Raw genomic sequence first — 17,183 nt, 5'->3', positions numbered from 1 at the left:
ACACAGTTTCCTAGCAGATGAGGTCAACAACACTATTTACAATAATGTAAAACACAGCCACAGTTTCTTTGGAGAAACACCAGAAACATTCAATCTACTTAAGTATATTCTGTCCTCAGTATTGCAATATACTGTATATTATTATCTAACTCTGCTGCCTTACCACAGCAGCCACGGGGAACAGGTAGGGATGGTTGCAGCACTTCTTCAGGTCCATCATAATGTTAAGGAGGGACACTTGGTTCCCTCCACCTTTGGAGTTCAGAGCCTCAAAGTTTCGCGTCAGAATAAACTTGTAATATTTCCTAAAGGTCAGAGGACAGAGATCAGATTGAGTCGGGGGGAGTGAGGAAAGTTGAGTCACACAGTTACTTCCATTCATTTACTTCCATCCAACAAAAAATACACATCATCCCTTTTGGCAAATAAACTCCCCAAAACATGATCTTGGAGAATGGAGAGTGCAACATATACAGTATTGGCATAAACAAACAAAAAAATGTATATAGATATAAGCTTCTGCAGACCATACGAATATTTTAGCATTTATTTTTTACATTTTCTTATTTGTTCAAATTAAAAAAAAAAAAATTAAAAACAATTAAATTGAGCAAATGAAACCCCCACTATGTCATTTAAAATATTCTGTATATAGGAGCTAGGTTTTTATCAGATGGCACACACACCAATGACGCACCCTACTGCAACTATCATCCCTTTAATATCTCTATTATCCCGAGCCATACTTCTGCATAGGGCTGAGCTCCACTCTGACGATCAGCTCCGTCTTCGCAGGCATGTTCTTGAACACATCGGCTTTCAGCCTCCTGAGCATGTGCGGCCCAAGGAGGTCGTGGAGCTTCTTGATCTGGTCCTCTTTAGAGATATCGGCAAACTCCTCCAGGAAGCCTTCCAGGTTACTTTACAGGTCAGAGGTCACATGAGGAAGAATGAAAAAAAAATAAATAAATGAAATTTATCTACAGTAAAGGAAAGACAATTTCTTGCTTATTTAAATCTTTATTTAATTCAAACAACACATTTGTCCAGCTATGTATTTAAAGAGGAAGCTACTTGATGCACCAGCGAAAAGCTACTGGAAAGATGGAGAAAGACAAAGAAAAAAAATGATGCACAGAGGAGAGGAAGGACTTACTTGAAGCGATCTGGGGTGAGAAAGTTAAGCAGGTGGAACAGCTCCTCCAGGTTGTTCTGAAGAGGAGTCCCAGTCAGCAGCAGCTTGTAGTAGATCTTATACCCGTTGAGAATCCTGAAAAACTGTATTTTGTACAGGATATGATAAAAGGATATGCCTATAAAAAAAAGAGAGCTGCAGTGATGCATGTTCTGTAAACTTTTTCACATTCCCTCAGACTATTTATTTCTTAGATTAAGTTTGTGGACAAACATTTCCTGCTCACGTCTGTCTGGGTTCCGGCTCCTTTCCAGATAAAACTCTAACCTCTAATGCAGTCTACTTACTGCTGCTATCAATGGCAGGAAGGCTGTTATACCTTTGATTGGTTGTTCTTCAGTCTGTGGGCCTCGTCTACCACCAGGCAGGCCCAGGTGATGGAGCCCAGAATGGCTTGATCTATTGTAATCAGCTCATAGGATGTCAGCAGCACATGGAACTTGATTGGAGTGTCCTTCTGCAAGATGAAGACACAAGAGAGTATTTCAAATGTTGACCAATTTAGACGTGGGATCACTTGGTAGAGGAAAAGGATTTATTGCTTTATATACTGCATATACACTGGATGTTAACAGCCCAAGTCCGACTCATATGTCAAGGTTCAAACAAAATAAAAACACAGTATTTGAGAAGAGGATCTGATCTATCCTGGCGAGTGTGACGTACCTTCATGCGGAACACCTTGCGCCCCGATTTCACTGCGCTGTCTTCAAAGGTGAACTCGTTCTCCCTGATGATCGCCCTGCTGTCTTTGTCCCCCGTGTACGTCACCACGTAGAAATCTGGAGCCCACATTTCAAATTCCCTTTCCCAGTTGATGATCGTGGAGAGGGGCGCACTCACCAAGAAAGGCCCCTTAGAGTGACCCTGAGAGAGAGAGAGAGAGAGAGAGAGAGAGAGAGAGAGAGAAGAAAGACATGACTCAGCAACTCTCACATCACAGGCAGAAGATATACTACAGGTTTTATCTATATCCAGCGTGATATCCAGTGTGATTCAATCTAAGTCTACATCTTAAGTCTACATTCCCATTCGTATTACAGGGATTGATATGAATAGTGTGTTCATTTTACATGGCACTCAGAGAACCAAAAATGTGACATAATACATAAGATATATATATTATGTAATATGGAGATAATAAAAAGAGGACATTCTTCCACCCTCACCTCCTTATATAGCGAGTAGAGAAACACTATTGTTTGCACTGTCTTCCCCAGGCCCATCTCATCAGCCAGGATGGTGTCTGTGCCCTGAGCCCAGGAGAACCTCAACCAGTTCAGGCCCTCCAGCTGGTATGGGTGCAGTGTTCCTCCAGTGGCATTAATGTACCACGGCTGATGCTCAAACTTGATGGTTGGCTGAGAAGGTGTTTTGTAGAGTAATTACAAAGGCTAGAGTCAATAATTTGGCCTAATGTAAACAACTAAAAATTGTATATACAGTATAATAATAACGAAGGTACAGCACATACAACACCCACAGCATCACTTTTGAAGGGTTTACTGCAGAAAGCTGCCGCAGCAGGCAAGACAATAACAATGAGGTCTTGTATTCCCAAAAAGACACAGGTAACTAGGGCAGCTCGCTGGACTTTTGTGACCTGAGCACATCAAAATAATTCAGCTTACATCTATGATGGGAGCATCAGGGGGGACCTCCCTCTTTGGATGGTCGTCTTTCAGTTTCTTTCCTTTCCTCACCACCAGGGGGCGTTGATCCTCCCCTAGAATTTGCTCCCTTGGAAGAAAAAAAAATTTGCAGCAACAATGATGAGCCAAACAACTCGAACAGGGGGAATCACAGACAGAGGGCCGGACAGAGGAGGAACAGGAGCAGATGTAGGCATACGCCTTTGTTTATCTGTGTGTGCCAGGGATTTATTCTAGTTGTCCATCTTGTCATCTCTGCACTATTAAGAAATAAGACTGAGTTAATTTGGAGATGCTGCCAACCCACCTGTGGTCCCAGTAAAAAGCTTTATGGGTGTCATACTCTGGGATGTCGAAATCATCCACCTCCCAGGTGCACTGGTCGTAGGGCAGGTCTCTCCACTTGATCAGGTAATGCACGTCGCCATCCTTATCGAAGCTACAGGGGAGAATAAACATAAACAAAGACAGAAAATTGATATTCGTTAATGAGATATGACACATATTACACACACAATCAGATAATTACAGTAATTTGTCACTTCCTGCAACTGTAGCTGTTATGGGAGGGGGGCTGACACTTAGAGAGCAATGTATTATTTAATTCCAAAGCATATTTCATATAGTAAAACATGTGATTATACTGTATACTGAATCTGTCTTAAATACATTTCTGTACATATGACAAGTGACAAGCTCCAACACAGGCCTGAAAAGTTTGAAAACATATGGAAATGAACTTATTGCTGTTCTGGTCTTTTCAAATATCTGTCACTATGCATTTATCAATGACTTTCAACACTTGGCGTTTTACATATCTCCATACTGAAATATGCTGTGCTGTGAAGTGTAATCTCCATCTATAAAAGCAAGATGAGAGCGAGGATAAACTATACTGAGCACCACCTTATCATCAAGAACTCTGAAGAAGGGGTGTAAAACATGTGGATATAAGGATTTGTGTGACTGTGAGCAGACACCTGTGGTTGAGTATCCGGTGGATAACCATCCACTCTGGTTTAATGCCATAGCGATAGAAGCGCTCCTCCATCACAGCGTACTGGGGGTCTTTGCTCTTCCTCTTCTCGCTGTTGAGCTCCTCTTCTCCGGAGCCATAGTCATACGGCGGCGGCTCGTCCATGTCGTTCTTTCGCTGGTAGTTCCGATACATGACCGTGTGATACAGCTCCAACTGCATAACCATAACCACACACACACACACACACACACACACACACACACACGCGCGCGCGCACACACACACACGCACACAGCACAACAATCAGTTCTGCTTCAGTTTCGATCAGCACCACCTCTGGCTAAGGATGCTTTTTACAAGAATGCAATATACAATCGAGCATTGCATGGCAATGAGACTAATTTGATTCACTACTCAAAGTTCCAAAATAGATTTAATGAAGGGAAGACGGATACAAAATAAACTAAGGAAACTGTTTTGGAGATGAGACTTCTCTAGGGCCAAGTCTGAAAACAAACAGTTGTTGTATCATCACTAAATTAAATGTCAGCTACAGTTGTGCTCTGAAATGCTTGATAATGACAGCTAAGCTAGGAACATGCATTATCATTTTATATTAAACTGCAAAAGGTGGTCCAGTGAAAACCCTGTCCTGTGTGTTCCACATTTAGCAAAGACAACACACAGTTCCTGTGGCCAAACAGAGCAGAAGTGTTAATTTGAGATACTCCTGGTATCTCACCTGCAGCTCGCTGACCCAGGAGCAGTGCCAGTATGAAAGGCCAGCCCACTTCACAAAGAACTCCCTCTCTGGGTGGCCCTTGAGTGGGGGCTTGGTCAGTGGATCATTTGGCTTTCCGTCAGGGCCTGCAGGCAGTTCAGCTGGCAGTGGGGGCTCTCCCCATGTCCAGTGCAGAATCTTTTGTACTTTACCTTTCAGGGGAGGGCACTAAGAAAAAAAAAGAAAAAAAAAAAAAAAAGAGAGAGGTGTTGTGTAAGAGCAAAGGTGCACACATATTATTCTTCTTCACATTAATATGCATGAGTAATTCAAACACAAACATCCTAAAGAGATAGCTCACATGGCTAGTTTAAAATGACTTCCTTATATATTCAGAAACCAAAACTGCATTGCAAGATTTAAGCTGACACTTTTGTTTAACTCCCTCTCTCACCAGCTCATAAACTAGCTCTGAGTGACTACTGACTTCTGTCGCCATATGCACTTTATACTATTATAAAATACCGTACACTGTACTGATTTAGCTTCTGTTTCACCCTATAACTCCACAGCACATTTCCACAACATTTGTTGCTGTAAAATCATTTGATTTGAAAGAAATCCTGAAAAAATATATTCATCATCAGTTTATGAGTGAAAAATGTTTAAGCTTTAACCCCTAAAACCTTAGAGTTGCTCACATAAATAAAATCATGAATATTATCACACAGTATAGACTGAGGTCAGTGTGCAACCTGAACTCACCATGCATCGAGGACACAACCACTCCCCGTTTGGGATCTCCGGGAGAGGCGGGTTGAGGCAGTGGATGTGGTAGGAAGACGGGCAGGTGTCACAACACAGCAGCTCTCCTCCGTCTTTACACACTCTGCAAAACTCCATGTGGTCATCCTCTTCCTCGCCCGGAGCCTCCTCCTCTTCCTCCTCTTCATCTTTGGCCTCCCACTGGATTCCCTCTTTCTCCTGAGAGACACGGTTAGCACACACATGACAGCAGCAAGGTTAAATCCGGCTAAGTTAAGTTCCCCCCCACCTTTTTGTTTATTGCAAGGACACATTAATATATATGGTATTTACAGATTTTTTGTTGTTTGTTTTTTTTTTTTTTTTTTTTTGGAGTCAACCACATTAACATATTGAGACCAAAAGGCCGCACGATCAAAGCTTTGTTGTCTGTGGTCCTGACTTTCTTATCAATTCCGCACTATAGATTTATAAAAATGCATAAAATACTGTGAAGCAGTGGCTTGCCTTGCTTTACACATACAGAATACTGACAACTAACAAGACACAAAGGGAGTTTTTAGCCCAAAGCATCAACTGCTGCTGTGCTGACGTCTTGAGGGGGAAAAAAGTGTCTCTGCTACAGAAAATTGTAATAAATTTTTCAGACCTTTCTCTCTAATCTTTGCTTGTTACTTGTGAAATACTGGGTACTTTTACCTCTTCACAGTCAGGTGTATATGCAATCTGTTATGAGGGGTTGTAAGTATATGCTGCTTCATTTTAAGCCTGTAAAGGTTGGGAACCGTTCGTTGTTGAAGATAATAGCTCAGCCTAAGGTCTTGTTCAGTTTACATTTCACTCACGAATGTCCCAGCGCACATGTGCTGTTTTAACTGAAAATTCAAAGTATTATCATGAAATTCAAACTTGCACTTATCAGAGGAAACTGACATACAGCGTATGTAAATATAAACGGAGACAAGACCTTATTGTTTTACCTGGATGTATGAAATATGAATTATCTCAGATGCTAAAATTATAAATCTGTGAAGTGTTCACACAAGCCCAGCTGATGCAACAGGCCCACTTCATTTACTTGCCGCTCTGTTTGACAAGTGGACACCATGGTAAGTCCCACTTGTCCTCGCGGATGACCACTTTAGCACATGGTTAGCACAACATAAAGCTTCACAAATATGTTTAAATATCAAACCAATCAACTCACACAGTGCGGACAGCTCCATTTTCCCTCGGGGGCCTTCTCCAGCTCAGGGTCCAGACAGACCAGGTGGTACGCTCTGGGACAGGTGTCACACAGGATGATCTCTCCACCCTGTTGGCAGACTTCACAGTAGTCCTGGTGATCTGTCTCATAGCCGTCGCCGTCTTCCTCTGGAGAAGGCAAAAAAAGAAAGGTAAAAATGGGTTATTCCTATGCACTTAAAAGCGCTTGAATGCAACTGCTGAGCTGCCACTAAATGTGAATGAGACTCCATGAGTGTGAGGGCAACAGCTGCTGAGAAAGAGCTTCAGAAATCATTCCCAGAATAAATAAAGCTTTAAAAAATACATTCTAATTTCCCTGTTACCCATAATCAAACGGTCTGGTTTCATTGGGATTTTGGAGGGAAAAAAAAACCACACACACACACACACACCACAGAGCGTGGCGAGTGTAGACAGTAAACATACTTTTCCTTTTTTTCCGCCCACGTCGGGCCTTTTTCTTGGTGGCGGCCCCCGAGGTATCAGAAAGCACGGAGGCACTGTGGATGCTGATGTCATCAAAGTCCGACTCCTCCAGGAAGTCTTCCTCACTCTGGAAGAGCATACACACAAACTGACAAGCTCAGAGCTGCACAAATGAATTAAAAATGAACCGACTTTCACATAAAGTGCAATCAACTGTCTGGTCACTTTGATGTCATTGAAAATATAAGACAAGTGGAGGAGCTGAGAGGATGAATGAGCTGAGGGAAGAAAAAAAACAAGGCGTACCGAGGATGCTTTCTTCTTCTTCCCACTTTGGCCCGACTTCGATTTGGTCTTCTTCGGCTTCGGTTTCTTCTTCACCTCCTTCACAGTCTTACTTCTCTTTCTAACTCCTGGTCCTGAGACAAACAGACAACAGAAAACTTAAACAAATGGTATTCTTGCCATTATTATAAAAAAAAATTTAAAAAAAAGCGTTCTGTCAATCTTCACTAGGCCTTACCCTTTCCCTCTTTGGTTTTGGCTTTTTTGATTGGCCCCAGCTGACAGCTCGGCTGGCTGCTGCTGACAGACGTTGGCTGTGCCACGGTAACCGTTTCCACGGCGGCGGCCACAGCGGCGGCCACAGCGGTGGCAGATGCGCCTTTGAACGGGTTGTTGGCACTGAACTCTCGCCACTTGGCCCCTAACACCGTCATCATCTTTGACATGGGAATCTTCGGGTTCTTCTTGGCAATGAGAGGCCTGAGTGAAACCAGGGGGAGAGGAGACAAAAACAGCAGCTTTAACGTGTCACCCTTCATTCCTGCTGATGTAATTTCTACTTCCCTTAGCGCTGGAGGGAGCTGGGTCTTGATTTGCTGACACCCCACTGCCCCTTAAATTTTGTTCTCTTTGCTTTGCTGTGTGTATGTCATGTTTGTGATTTGTCAGGCAACAGCTTGAGGTTTGGCACGCTGGCCTGTGAAAGATAGTGGGTCAGAGCACCGAGTCCCAGAGCCTCCCGGCTGTCACAGGCATCCAGTAAGCAGCTGACTACTCACAGGGGGCACTGCAGGAGCTCATGCTCCACTTTGTAGGAGCAGAGGCTTAGCCGAGCCAGACAGCCCCAGGTGAGACAGACTCTTTCTACCAACAGCCGAGCTTTCTAGCTCAAACAAAAAGAGCAGTGTTTGCTCGTCACAGTACACTATAGACTCACTGTGGAGTTTTTGTTGAAAGTGTCTCAGGGAGGGACTCTGACAATCCTCAGAAACAGAAACAGAACAGAGCAGTTTAACACAGGAAGAGAATCCAGACACAAAATTAGATGCTTGCCTGAGGAACTGGCTGAAAGCCTTGTAGTTGGTGATGGTTTTGTAGTCGTCCTCGGTGAAGCCGTACTGAACGTCTTCAAGACCCCACTCCTGCATCAACTGGCTGGATGATTTAGGTTCCTAAGGAGATACAGATGAGAGAAATCAGAACATATACGTTAAGTGATGTTAAATAAAGAAAATATTGATGATGTCAAATTAATGGTAACCATTCATCATCCACACCACTTTCAAGGATGGGTCGCCTAAAAAAATAGGAAAAAAAGATATTGTTGGACTGACCGCCACATTTTTAAGCTTTTGATGTACTTTTTCATGCACTGCATCTGAATTATTTTTACAAATGAATATGTGCAATATGTGAAGAAAACAGGGGCAGCGCGCGCAGCTCCAAATACTGACCACTGTATCGGGTGCACGGTTGTAGTTGAGTCAACAAGATAAAGACAGATTTCATAGTACTGGAGATTTGTGAAAGTTAGGGCCAGACAATCAACAGTCAAAAGGTTAATTTAATACATATTCATTAAATTTGTTTGTCAACTAACTATGTGTCACTTGCTGTCCCTCATTGACTCAATCTATAATGCAGAGTCCATTTTTAGATGTAGTCTAATCTAATCTATTCTAATCTAATATCTACTCTTTTTTGCCTTTTGTCTCTCTGTAAAATATCCTTGGGGTATGTGAAACACAAAATCAACTTAATCATCATTATTAGATTATCATATCATGAGATGATCCATTTAAAATGATTGGCACTGTACCCACATAGAAACCCTGTGTTGAAATTAGCATCTTCATTTAAAACACACAACCCAGCAGACTACAAGGTGTGGCCTATGTCAGCATCGTGGGCCTAGACTTACTTTCATGTTACCATCATCATCGTCATCGTCATCATCTTCCTCATCTCTCTTCTTCTTCCGGGGCTTCTTTTCCTTCTTCTCCTTCGGTTTCTTCTTCTTCTTCTTGGTGGGGCCGTACATGCTGCTCTCGCTCTCCGAGCCTATTTCAGGACGCTCCCGTTCCTCCTCCACCTCTGAGGTCTCCTCCAGGTCGCTGTCAACTCTCGCCTGAATTCCTCCCTAAAGGCATTTCGCAGAAGGACACACAAACATTATGCACAAAGTGCAAATATATGAACACTAGTGTTTATGTAGTAATCAGCAGCAGGACATGAGCATATTGGAAGACACAAAGCATTCACTGATGTTGCGTATTTTCCAGCAGACAAAGATGTGTTTAGTATACACCTTCACAAAACTCCAACTGGATTTTTTACTGAATGAAAACTTCACCCGAGCGGTCTTCCTTTGATATAGTCAGGAGCTCCTGCCAAAAAAGCTATTTTTATAAATGTAAACTGGTAGAATCTGGCTTTGAAACTTGCTTCAGCTCCCTACCTCAGGACATGACTGTAACTGACTGAAGCTCGCATCAAAGCCACATTCCTGGATCATAACTGAATTTAAGGTCTGAATTCTACCATTGGTGACACAAAGGAAATCTGTCTCCAGTTCGGGGGCTATCTTCTGAGACAGAATTTCAAATCTAGTAATAAGCAATGGGAATAATTAAAACATGAAACTCAATGGTAGGGCAAATATGCACGGCATTAATTTTGCCAGGGTTAGGGATTAGAGCTCCCACAGAGGCCACCCACATTAAAAACATATGTTGTCAGTATACTCTAAAGCTTCTACTTGATGGCATTTGCATAAATAAAATGACCTCATTCCAAAGTGTCACTGTTTAGCTAATATTGTAAACATTCTGCCAATGATGAAATATATAAATGATTACATTATGTCTGCAGGTTAGTGGTGAGTTGACGGGGAGTTAAATCAGAGGCACGTTCACCTTTTTACGCATTCGCCTTCGACAACAAACTGAAGCGAGAAGGAGAACACCTCAGGCGGTGCAGCCAATCACAGCTCAGAGCTGATGTGTAGCCTGAGCTGCATCCTGCCCGTTTAATATGAGACATCTGGAAGGGTATATGGATTTAACAGTTAACAGGTGTTGTTTGTGTGATCAAGAGTGTTGCATATGAACAAATTCACTGGTGCATGCTCAGTGTGTGTGTGTGTGTGTGTGTGTGTGTGTGTGTGTGTGTGTGTGTGTGTGCGCATGAGTGAGAGAGAGAGCGGGAGGGTGAAGTATCTGGTATCTCTCTCTCATTATGCACCTTTCATGTGTGTGCAAGTGTGCATGTTAATTTTGTTTGTGCATGTATGTATTCTATATTGGTTTTGAATGGGTGTGTTTCTCTTTCCTTTAATCTAGAGATGCAGTTTTTTTGTTGAAGCTTTGTGTGTTTGCACGCATGTGTGTCTCTGCATGCGCCTGGATGTGTGTATATGTGCACATCTTTTTGTGCGAGTGGGATAATTATTTTAATCTCTTTCTGCGTGTGTTCCTCTCCACACGTGTTTGTGTGTGTGTGTGTGTCTTTGTACAGTATCTATGCATCTGTGTGTGAACATGTGTGTGCACATGCTAAGGAGTGAATTAGTGCACAGCAGCTTTGTGCTCTGCTCGCTGCCTGTTGCTCAGCAGGCCTGTGTGGATCCATGGAGAGACTTGCAGGCGTTTTACTCTGTAGCGCAGTGGAAAGGCTCACGTTGCCGCAGCGCCCGCCAACCCTACCAGCAGCCTGGCTGTGTTGCCATGGTGACCAAATTTGAGCAGTGTCTGGCTCTAGCTCTCTTTCTCTCTCTCTCTCCTCCTAGTTTCTCTCTCTTTCCCATAGCTCACCCCCCCCACACACACACGCACGCCTTCTTTTTCTCTCACTTTCTCTCCTTCACATCTCATAACCCCCTCCTATTATTTTCTCTCTCACTCTCTCTCTTAACTGCTCCCCCTTTCTTGTTCTTTCTTTCTATCCTGCCAATCACCCCCCCCCCCCCCCCCACATACACACGCACACACACACACACATCCTCACTCTCTATCACAGTGGCAGCCAATGGAACGGTGCCATCCAATCAGACACGTTTGCATAACGAGCTTGTTATGCAGAGGCCTGTGGTTGCAGAGCTGGTGCTCCAGCACCCGTCTAGACAAATCTCATTTATGCATAAGAAGGAGAGAGAAAGAGGGAGAGGGAGAGAGAGAGAGAGAGAGAGAGAGAGAGAGAGAGAGAGTAAATTGAAGATTGTGGATGGGGGATGGGAGTGGGGGTGGAGGTGGAGGAGGGAAAAGCAAAGAAGCAGAACCACTGTTGAGAACAACTGCAAAGACGAGGTGGAACTGTGCAACAACCTCACCGTGGCCCAGAGTTCAATGTTACACACACATCATAGGACCAAAGAGGACACTGGCAGCAACAAAGAGGGTGTCTCTACTGTCAGAGGGAAGAAAATCAGATAAGTGCTGATAACGTAATCAAATTAGATGCTTCCCCATAATGGCTCTGCCTCAGGGAGATTGCAGAGGATGCCACAGAAAATATGAAATGAGCCACGAACTGGATATTCAATAAAATCTAGTTCGACGGGAAAAAAATGCTGCTGTAAAAAGGCTACAACAACAGCCTCTTCTTTTCCCCAGAAATCAGCAACAGCTCTCTGTTGACTCACAATCCCAGAGAGGATATTGAACTTATAAAAACAAGACAGAGGCTCATCTCAAAGTGACTGTATTTCAGCAAAACATGTTTTGAGGTTATATTGTGGCCAAACATCAGCCTCCTCTTTTTCAAATAAAATTAGGTGCCTTCTGTAATCTTTTTTGTTGAACAGGAGCCAGAATGCCCCTTCATGTCTACACAGTTGCTTTGTCTCACTGATGAGAAAAGGAAGGCAAGTACCATTTCTGCCACCAGTAGCTGTGACCTGAGACTGCGATGTGCCACTGACAGTCTCTGACCCCAATTGACTTTTGGCCCCTGTCTGACACCAACCTCTGGGGAGTGATTGGAAGTGAATTACAGCAGTGGAGGTTCCTCAGTGGGAGGGCAAGAAAGAAAGAAATATTAGTGAGGAAAGAAAGAAAGAAAGAGAAGAATGAAAGAAAGAAAGAAAGAAAGAAAAAGAAAGAGAAAGAAAGGCTGGCAGTAACAAAAGCAGCAACATCACGATCAAGGCAAAGTGAGGTGATGCGTGTGAGACGAGAGGAGAGGGAAGAAAGAGGAGAATACAGAGCAGAGTCTGTGTGTGTGAGAGAGGAGAGTGTCAGAGGGAGTCCCCCCCTCATTAGCTCAGTGAGACCCAGAGCTCAGTGTTTACCACAAGCAGCCAAAGGGCCGGGTGGCAGCCTGGCCAGCCAAGCTCCTCACAGCACTGCTGGCATCTCCACCCAGCAGAGGGGAACATCCTGGCTATGTCACTGACACTGTTAAAGCCATCACCAGCACAGGCGGGAAACACACTGGGAATACGGTGAATTCCTATAATCATTGAATAAATAATTATTATAGCTCCTGGGTTTGGCCACGTTTTCTGGAGCAAACGTAGATTGGGAGTGAACTTCATGCAATGCTGCCTTTTTAGTCGGATTCCCCTCAAAGCTGCACCAATCAATATTATATATTAATGGTGGATCAAATGACAATGTTTAATCTGAAAGGGGTCGGATTATTATTTTCAAAATGCAGTTCTCTCTAGCTTTACAGAGCTTCCAACCACTCCGAGGTCATTGTTTTGATTTTCCAGTGCTACACCACATTAACCTGTTAGATTCTGTGACCAGTTTCAGTATTTTGTTTAGGAGTGTACTTCCCCTAACCAGACCAATCAGTGAGCTTATTTATATTTGCTCTCGCAGATGGGTCCCCCCCTCCTGTTCACACAGATTTTCATCCACCATGATACGGGTCGGGCTAGTCACAACTATGTATCTAATCTAATCTAAAATGGGGCGGGTTTGACACAATGACTGACAGAGGAGCGCCGCTGAAGCATTTTCATTAACAACCAAGATGGCTGCCACTGATGTGGAGAGGTCTGTTGAATCTGCTATTGCAACAGTATTACACAAACTTGATGGTAAATTATTCGGTAAAAGAACAAACACCTGCACTAACAGTGTTTGTTGATAAGAAAGATGTTTGACGCACTACCGACAGGATTTGATTTAATTCGCAAACTGGCTCCACTCTGTGCTCCACATTGTTTCACTACCTGCCCTGCACCAAACGACAAACATAAAGCTAGCTGGTAAACATATGGTGAGAATTTAGAAGCAAATGAGCCAGATGTTTTTTCAGAAGTTGATGGAGACCAAACCAGAACTAAAAGGACAATGAATATTATATATAACGATCCTCAGGTGCACAGAAAAACAACTCAAAATGATCTCTAATGACAATGGCAATTGTTTATTAACACATTTGCAACTTGTAATGACCCAGCCCTGAGACCATGGCAAATAATGGAAGTGCATGTGAGAGATTATCTAAAGGAAAGGTTTCTTTTTATATAAGGAAATGATACATAAGATCAATGCCATGCAACTTTAAAGCAAGTCTGTGTGACAGAATGAAACACTCATGCTAAATTCGATAAACTTTGGGTTTTTTGTAGCTATAGCCTGACAATAGCTAATGCTATATTGTTACGTTATAACGTTGGATATTACAGTTTAATGACTGAATAAATGGCATTACTGGCTCAGTTTGAATCTTTTCTATTTGTGCTACTGTAAACTACATTTTAGCATACACCGTAATACCATAATTGCCACTTTGTGACCACAGTGGCTGCTGTTCAACAAAAGGCTAGCTTTAACAGCTAGTGATTCCAACATAACAAATCTGGTTGAATAAAGACACTGGTGTTAATGCTGAGAGCAGATCAAACGTCTGACCTGTTGTCTAAACCTTGGAGACTAAAGGCTGGAGAAACTCTACTCTCAAAACTGCTCTGTCACAGCTCAGACTCCCACTGTTAGCTTGGCACAGACTGTGTACTTCTGACCTACAGTCCCTGCCATCAGCACCAGCACCACAGGCACAAATCTACACTCTAAACTGGCACTTGGTGCCCACAGCTTACACTGGCAATGACGGCGACACTGCTGCCAACCTCCCCTAAGCCTGAGACAGTCCACTGCCTCTCATTTAGATTACAAAGGCAATCCAGTAGCCAAAATACACCTCTGATCCAATTGCAGAGACATCAAAAGAGCGATGGGTTGAGAAACAGAGAATGTGGAGTACAGCTTGAGCCAAAACGCCTGACAAGCTGTTGTGTCCAAGGTCATGACAGATGGTGTTGAGTGAGAATTACACATTACCTCCTTTTTCCTCTTCTTAACTTTGGGCATTTTTCCCTCTTTCATCTTTTTGGGCTTCTTCTTCTTTTGTTGTTTGAGGGAGTCATCATCAGAAAAAAAGCTGTCGAGGGGTGTAAGGGGAACAGTGTTGCGCTCACCTTCGTCATCCTCATCTGGAAACAAAGAAACAAAAACATATCTGCTTAGGCACATAATGTAGTATACTGTGCACAAAGTACTTAAGATGATACTGTACATCTGGAAGTTTGTCAACTTTACAGCAAGGAAATTAATTGACAACAATTTTTTGTCATTTATTGTTTAAGTCATTTATTAAAGAAAAATTAAAAACATTTACTGGTTCCAGCATCTGAAATGTGAAGGTGTGTCTTTTCTCAGTTTTATAACATTGTAAAATGAATATATCTGGGTCTGTTGATTAGACAAATCAAGCGATGTGAAGAAATAACTTTGGGTTTGGGAAATTGTAGAGGTTTTTTTCACAATTTTCTGACATTTAATAGACAAAATTTGGAATCAAAAAGGATTAAAAAAAAAGAAAGCTTAAATGATAATTAAACTGATCATTAGTTGTCCGCCTTATACACAGTGAAAAGTCAGCAAAGTGAAAAGTCAGTTTTTGAAAATAAAAATGATGAATCGGTGTCAGGCCAACAGGAGCACTTGGCAAAATAAACCTCATAATCACACATCATTGAGTGTGGATCAACTTTATCCGTCAAAGCGCAAATAGATGGAGTGCCTGCCCTGCTGCTAAATGGGATATCCCTGGAGGACCACTGAGGTATACTGAGCATAACTTCTGCCTTTAATGCTTGCTGGGACTAAAGCGACCTGCTGCTGTTTGTCAGCTGCACTGTCTCAAAGCTGCTGTGTACAAACGTGCTGACTGCTGAGCGCAGCAGACTTTACTGATGCCATAGTGGGTCACAGAGGAGTAAGTAAGGGAGAGAGACAGTCCCAAACAATACATCACTATAAAGAGACACGTGGAGAAATACACACAGGATGCAACCGCCCCGTAAAGGTTGACCTGATCTCGTTCTCCCACTGTGTCTCCAACTGTCTTTGTGTCTCTTTCAGTCTATATATCTGCGTGTCTCCCTTGCGCTCTGCGTCTCACACAGACAGACTGGAGGGCATGAAATATGCAGCACATGTATCAGAGTCAATCAGCCAACACTCGCCCTGCAGTCTACCACTCCCCTGGGTAGCTGGAGTGAGAGATTGGGGAGGAGGGATTCCTGTGTAGTAGACACACAAACCTCACCAACCACTTATCCTCTATTTAGCAAAGCTAGCAGGAGGTATCCCACGCGCACACACACACACACACACACACACACACAGAGTATAGAACAGATCAGTGACTTCAAAGCTTTAATCGGTGGCACTGGCAGGCTCATTGTGTTTTTTTCTGTCCACCAGATGAAATGTGTCACCCCTTCTTTAATGCTAATTGGGGGTAACTTGTGCTTTTTATGCCCAATTTTTTTCATAATAAAGCTGTGACTGACAACATTTATAACTGGTAACAATTACTTTAAAATTTGACCATGCTAGTTATCTATCTATCTATCTATCTATCTATCTATCTATCTATCTATCTATCTATCTATCTATCTATTTGGGATTTTTGCTGCTTTGCCTGCTTGTTCTTTCTCTCTACCTCCAGCACAGATGCTTCTCTCCTCTCTTTATTTCTCTCTTTCTCAATAGAGCCTTGAGTTTATGTATTCAGCATCTCAAACAGGGAGCTCTTTTACGTCTCAGATGTATGTTAGCCGCCTGCCAGGCGAGTTATGATGGCAACACAGCGAGCTTTACATCTCTTTTAGACGCACAGATGATGACACGGATCAGATGCTGGAGATGGAGACAGGCCTGGATTACAGAAAGCACACAGCCCGTCACTTTGCAGCCTTTCTCTCTATGAGTGAACTACGACTGACAGGTTGACCACACATCACTGATTACACATGCCAGATGAAGCCGGACTGTGTGTCCCTTGCGCTGCTTCCTGTACAATAAATAACTCAATCTTGACAGTGATGAAGCTGCATTACTGATGTAAGGTTTAAAAGTTCGATTACATGCACCTAATTCAATTTGAACAGACTTGACTGGGTCCTTTCTTAGCAATGATAGTAGTGTGACTGGCAAGGTTGGTCTGTCCACCACTTCTCTACTGGATGGATTGGCACAAAATTTTGTACAGACTTTCAGGGTTCCCAGATGTTGTATTCTGCTCACTTTGGTGATCTTCTGACGTCTGCTCTAGTGCTACCATGCGGTTGGCATTTGTAGTTTTGGGTGAAAACTTCCAACAACTATTTGACGGATTGATCAGAAATTTTACAGAGACATTCATGTCTCCCTAATATAAATTGTAATGACTCAATGATCCCCTAATCAGGCCAAAAATTCATTTCAATCAAAACTTCTGTCTTCCGCAGGTAAAGGGCCGACTGTGCTCGTTAGCAAATGTTGTCATGGTAACACGCTAAACTAAGATGATGTAAATGGTAAATAGATCGGTTAAATTTCAGCATGTTAGCATTTTCATTGCCAGCATGTTAGCTTGCTGACATTAGTATTTAGTTTGAAAGCACCACTG

General features: G+C 42.8%; 1 protein-coding gene across 1 annotated transcript in view; it reads right to left on the bottom strand.

The window, feature by feature from the left end:
• chd5 (chromodomain helicase DNA binding protein 5) overlaps positions 1-14,611 on the bottom strand; it is a 31,580-nt gene extending 16,969 nt beyond the window's left edge. The window contains 19 exon segments of the mRNA XM_022761409.1: positions 164-305; positions 747-920; positions 1,157-1,278; positions 1,515-1,652; positions 1,862-2,062; positions 2,365-2,556; positions 2,827-2,935; positions 3,155-3,286; positions 3,828-4,039; positions 4,569-4,775; positions 5,313-5,531; positions 6,520-6,686; positions 6,987-7,113; positions 7,293-7,405; positions 7,510-7,751; positions 8,209-8,231; positions 8,234-8,443; positions 9,193-9,411; positions 14,567-14,611. Of these exon segments, the coding sequence (XP_022617130.1) occupies positions 164-305; positions 747-920; positions 1,157-1,278; positions 1,515-1,652; positions 1,862-2,062; positions 2,365-2,556; positions 2,827-2,935; positions 3,155-3,286; positions 3,828-4,039; positions 4,569-4,775; positions 5,313-5,531; positions 6,520-6,686; positions 6,987-7,113; positions 7,293-7,405; positions 7,510-7,751; positions 8,209-8,231; positions 8,234-8,443; positions 9,193-9,411; positions 14,567-14,611 (2,994 nt within the window).
• Positions 14,612-17,183: the final 2,572 nt, after the last annotated feature.

Source organism: Seriola dumerili, unplaced genomic scaffold (assembly GCF_002260705.1).
Source record: "Seriola dumerili isolate Sdu_G_001 unplaced genomic scaffold, Sdu_1.0 BDQW01000409.1, whole genome shotgun sequence".
NCBI classification, from domain to species: Eukaryota; Metazoa; Chordata; class Actinopteri; order Carangiformes; family Carangidae; genus Seriola; species Seriola dumerili.
This window is presented reverse-complemented; position numbering and strand designations above follow the sequence as displayed.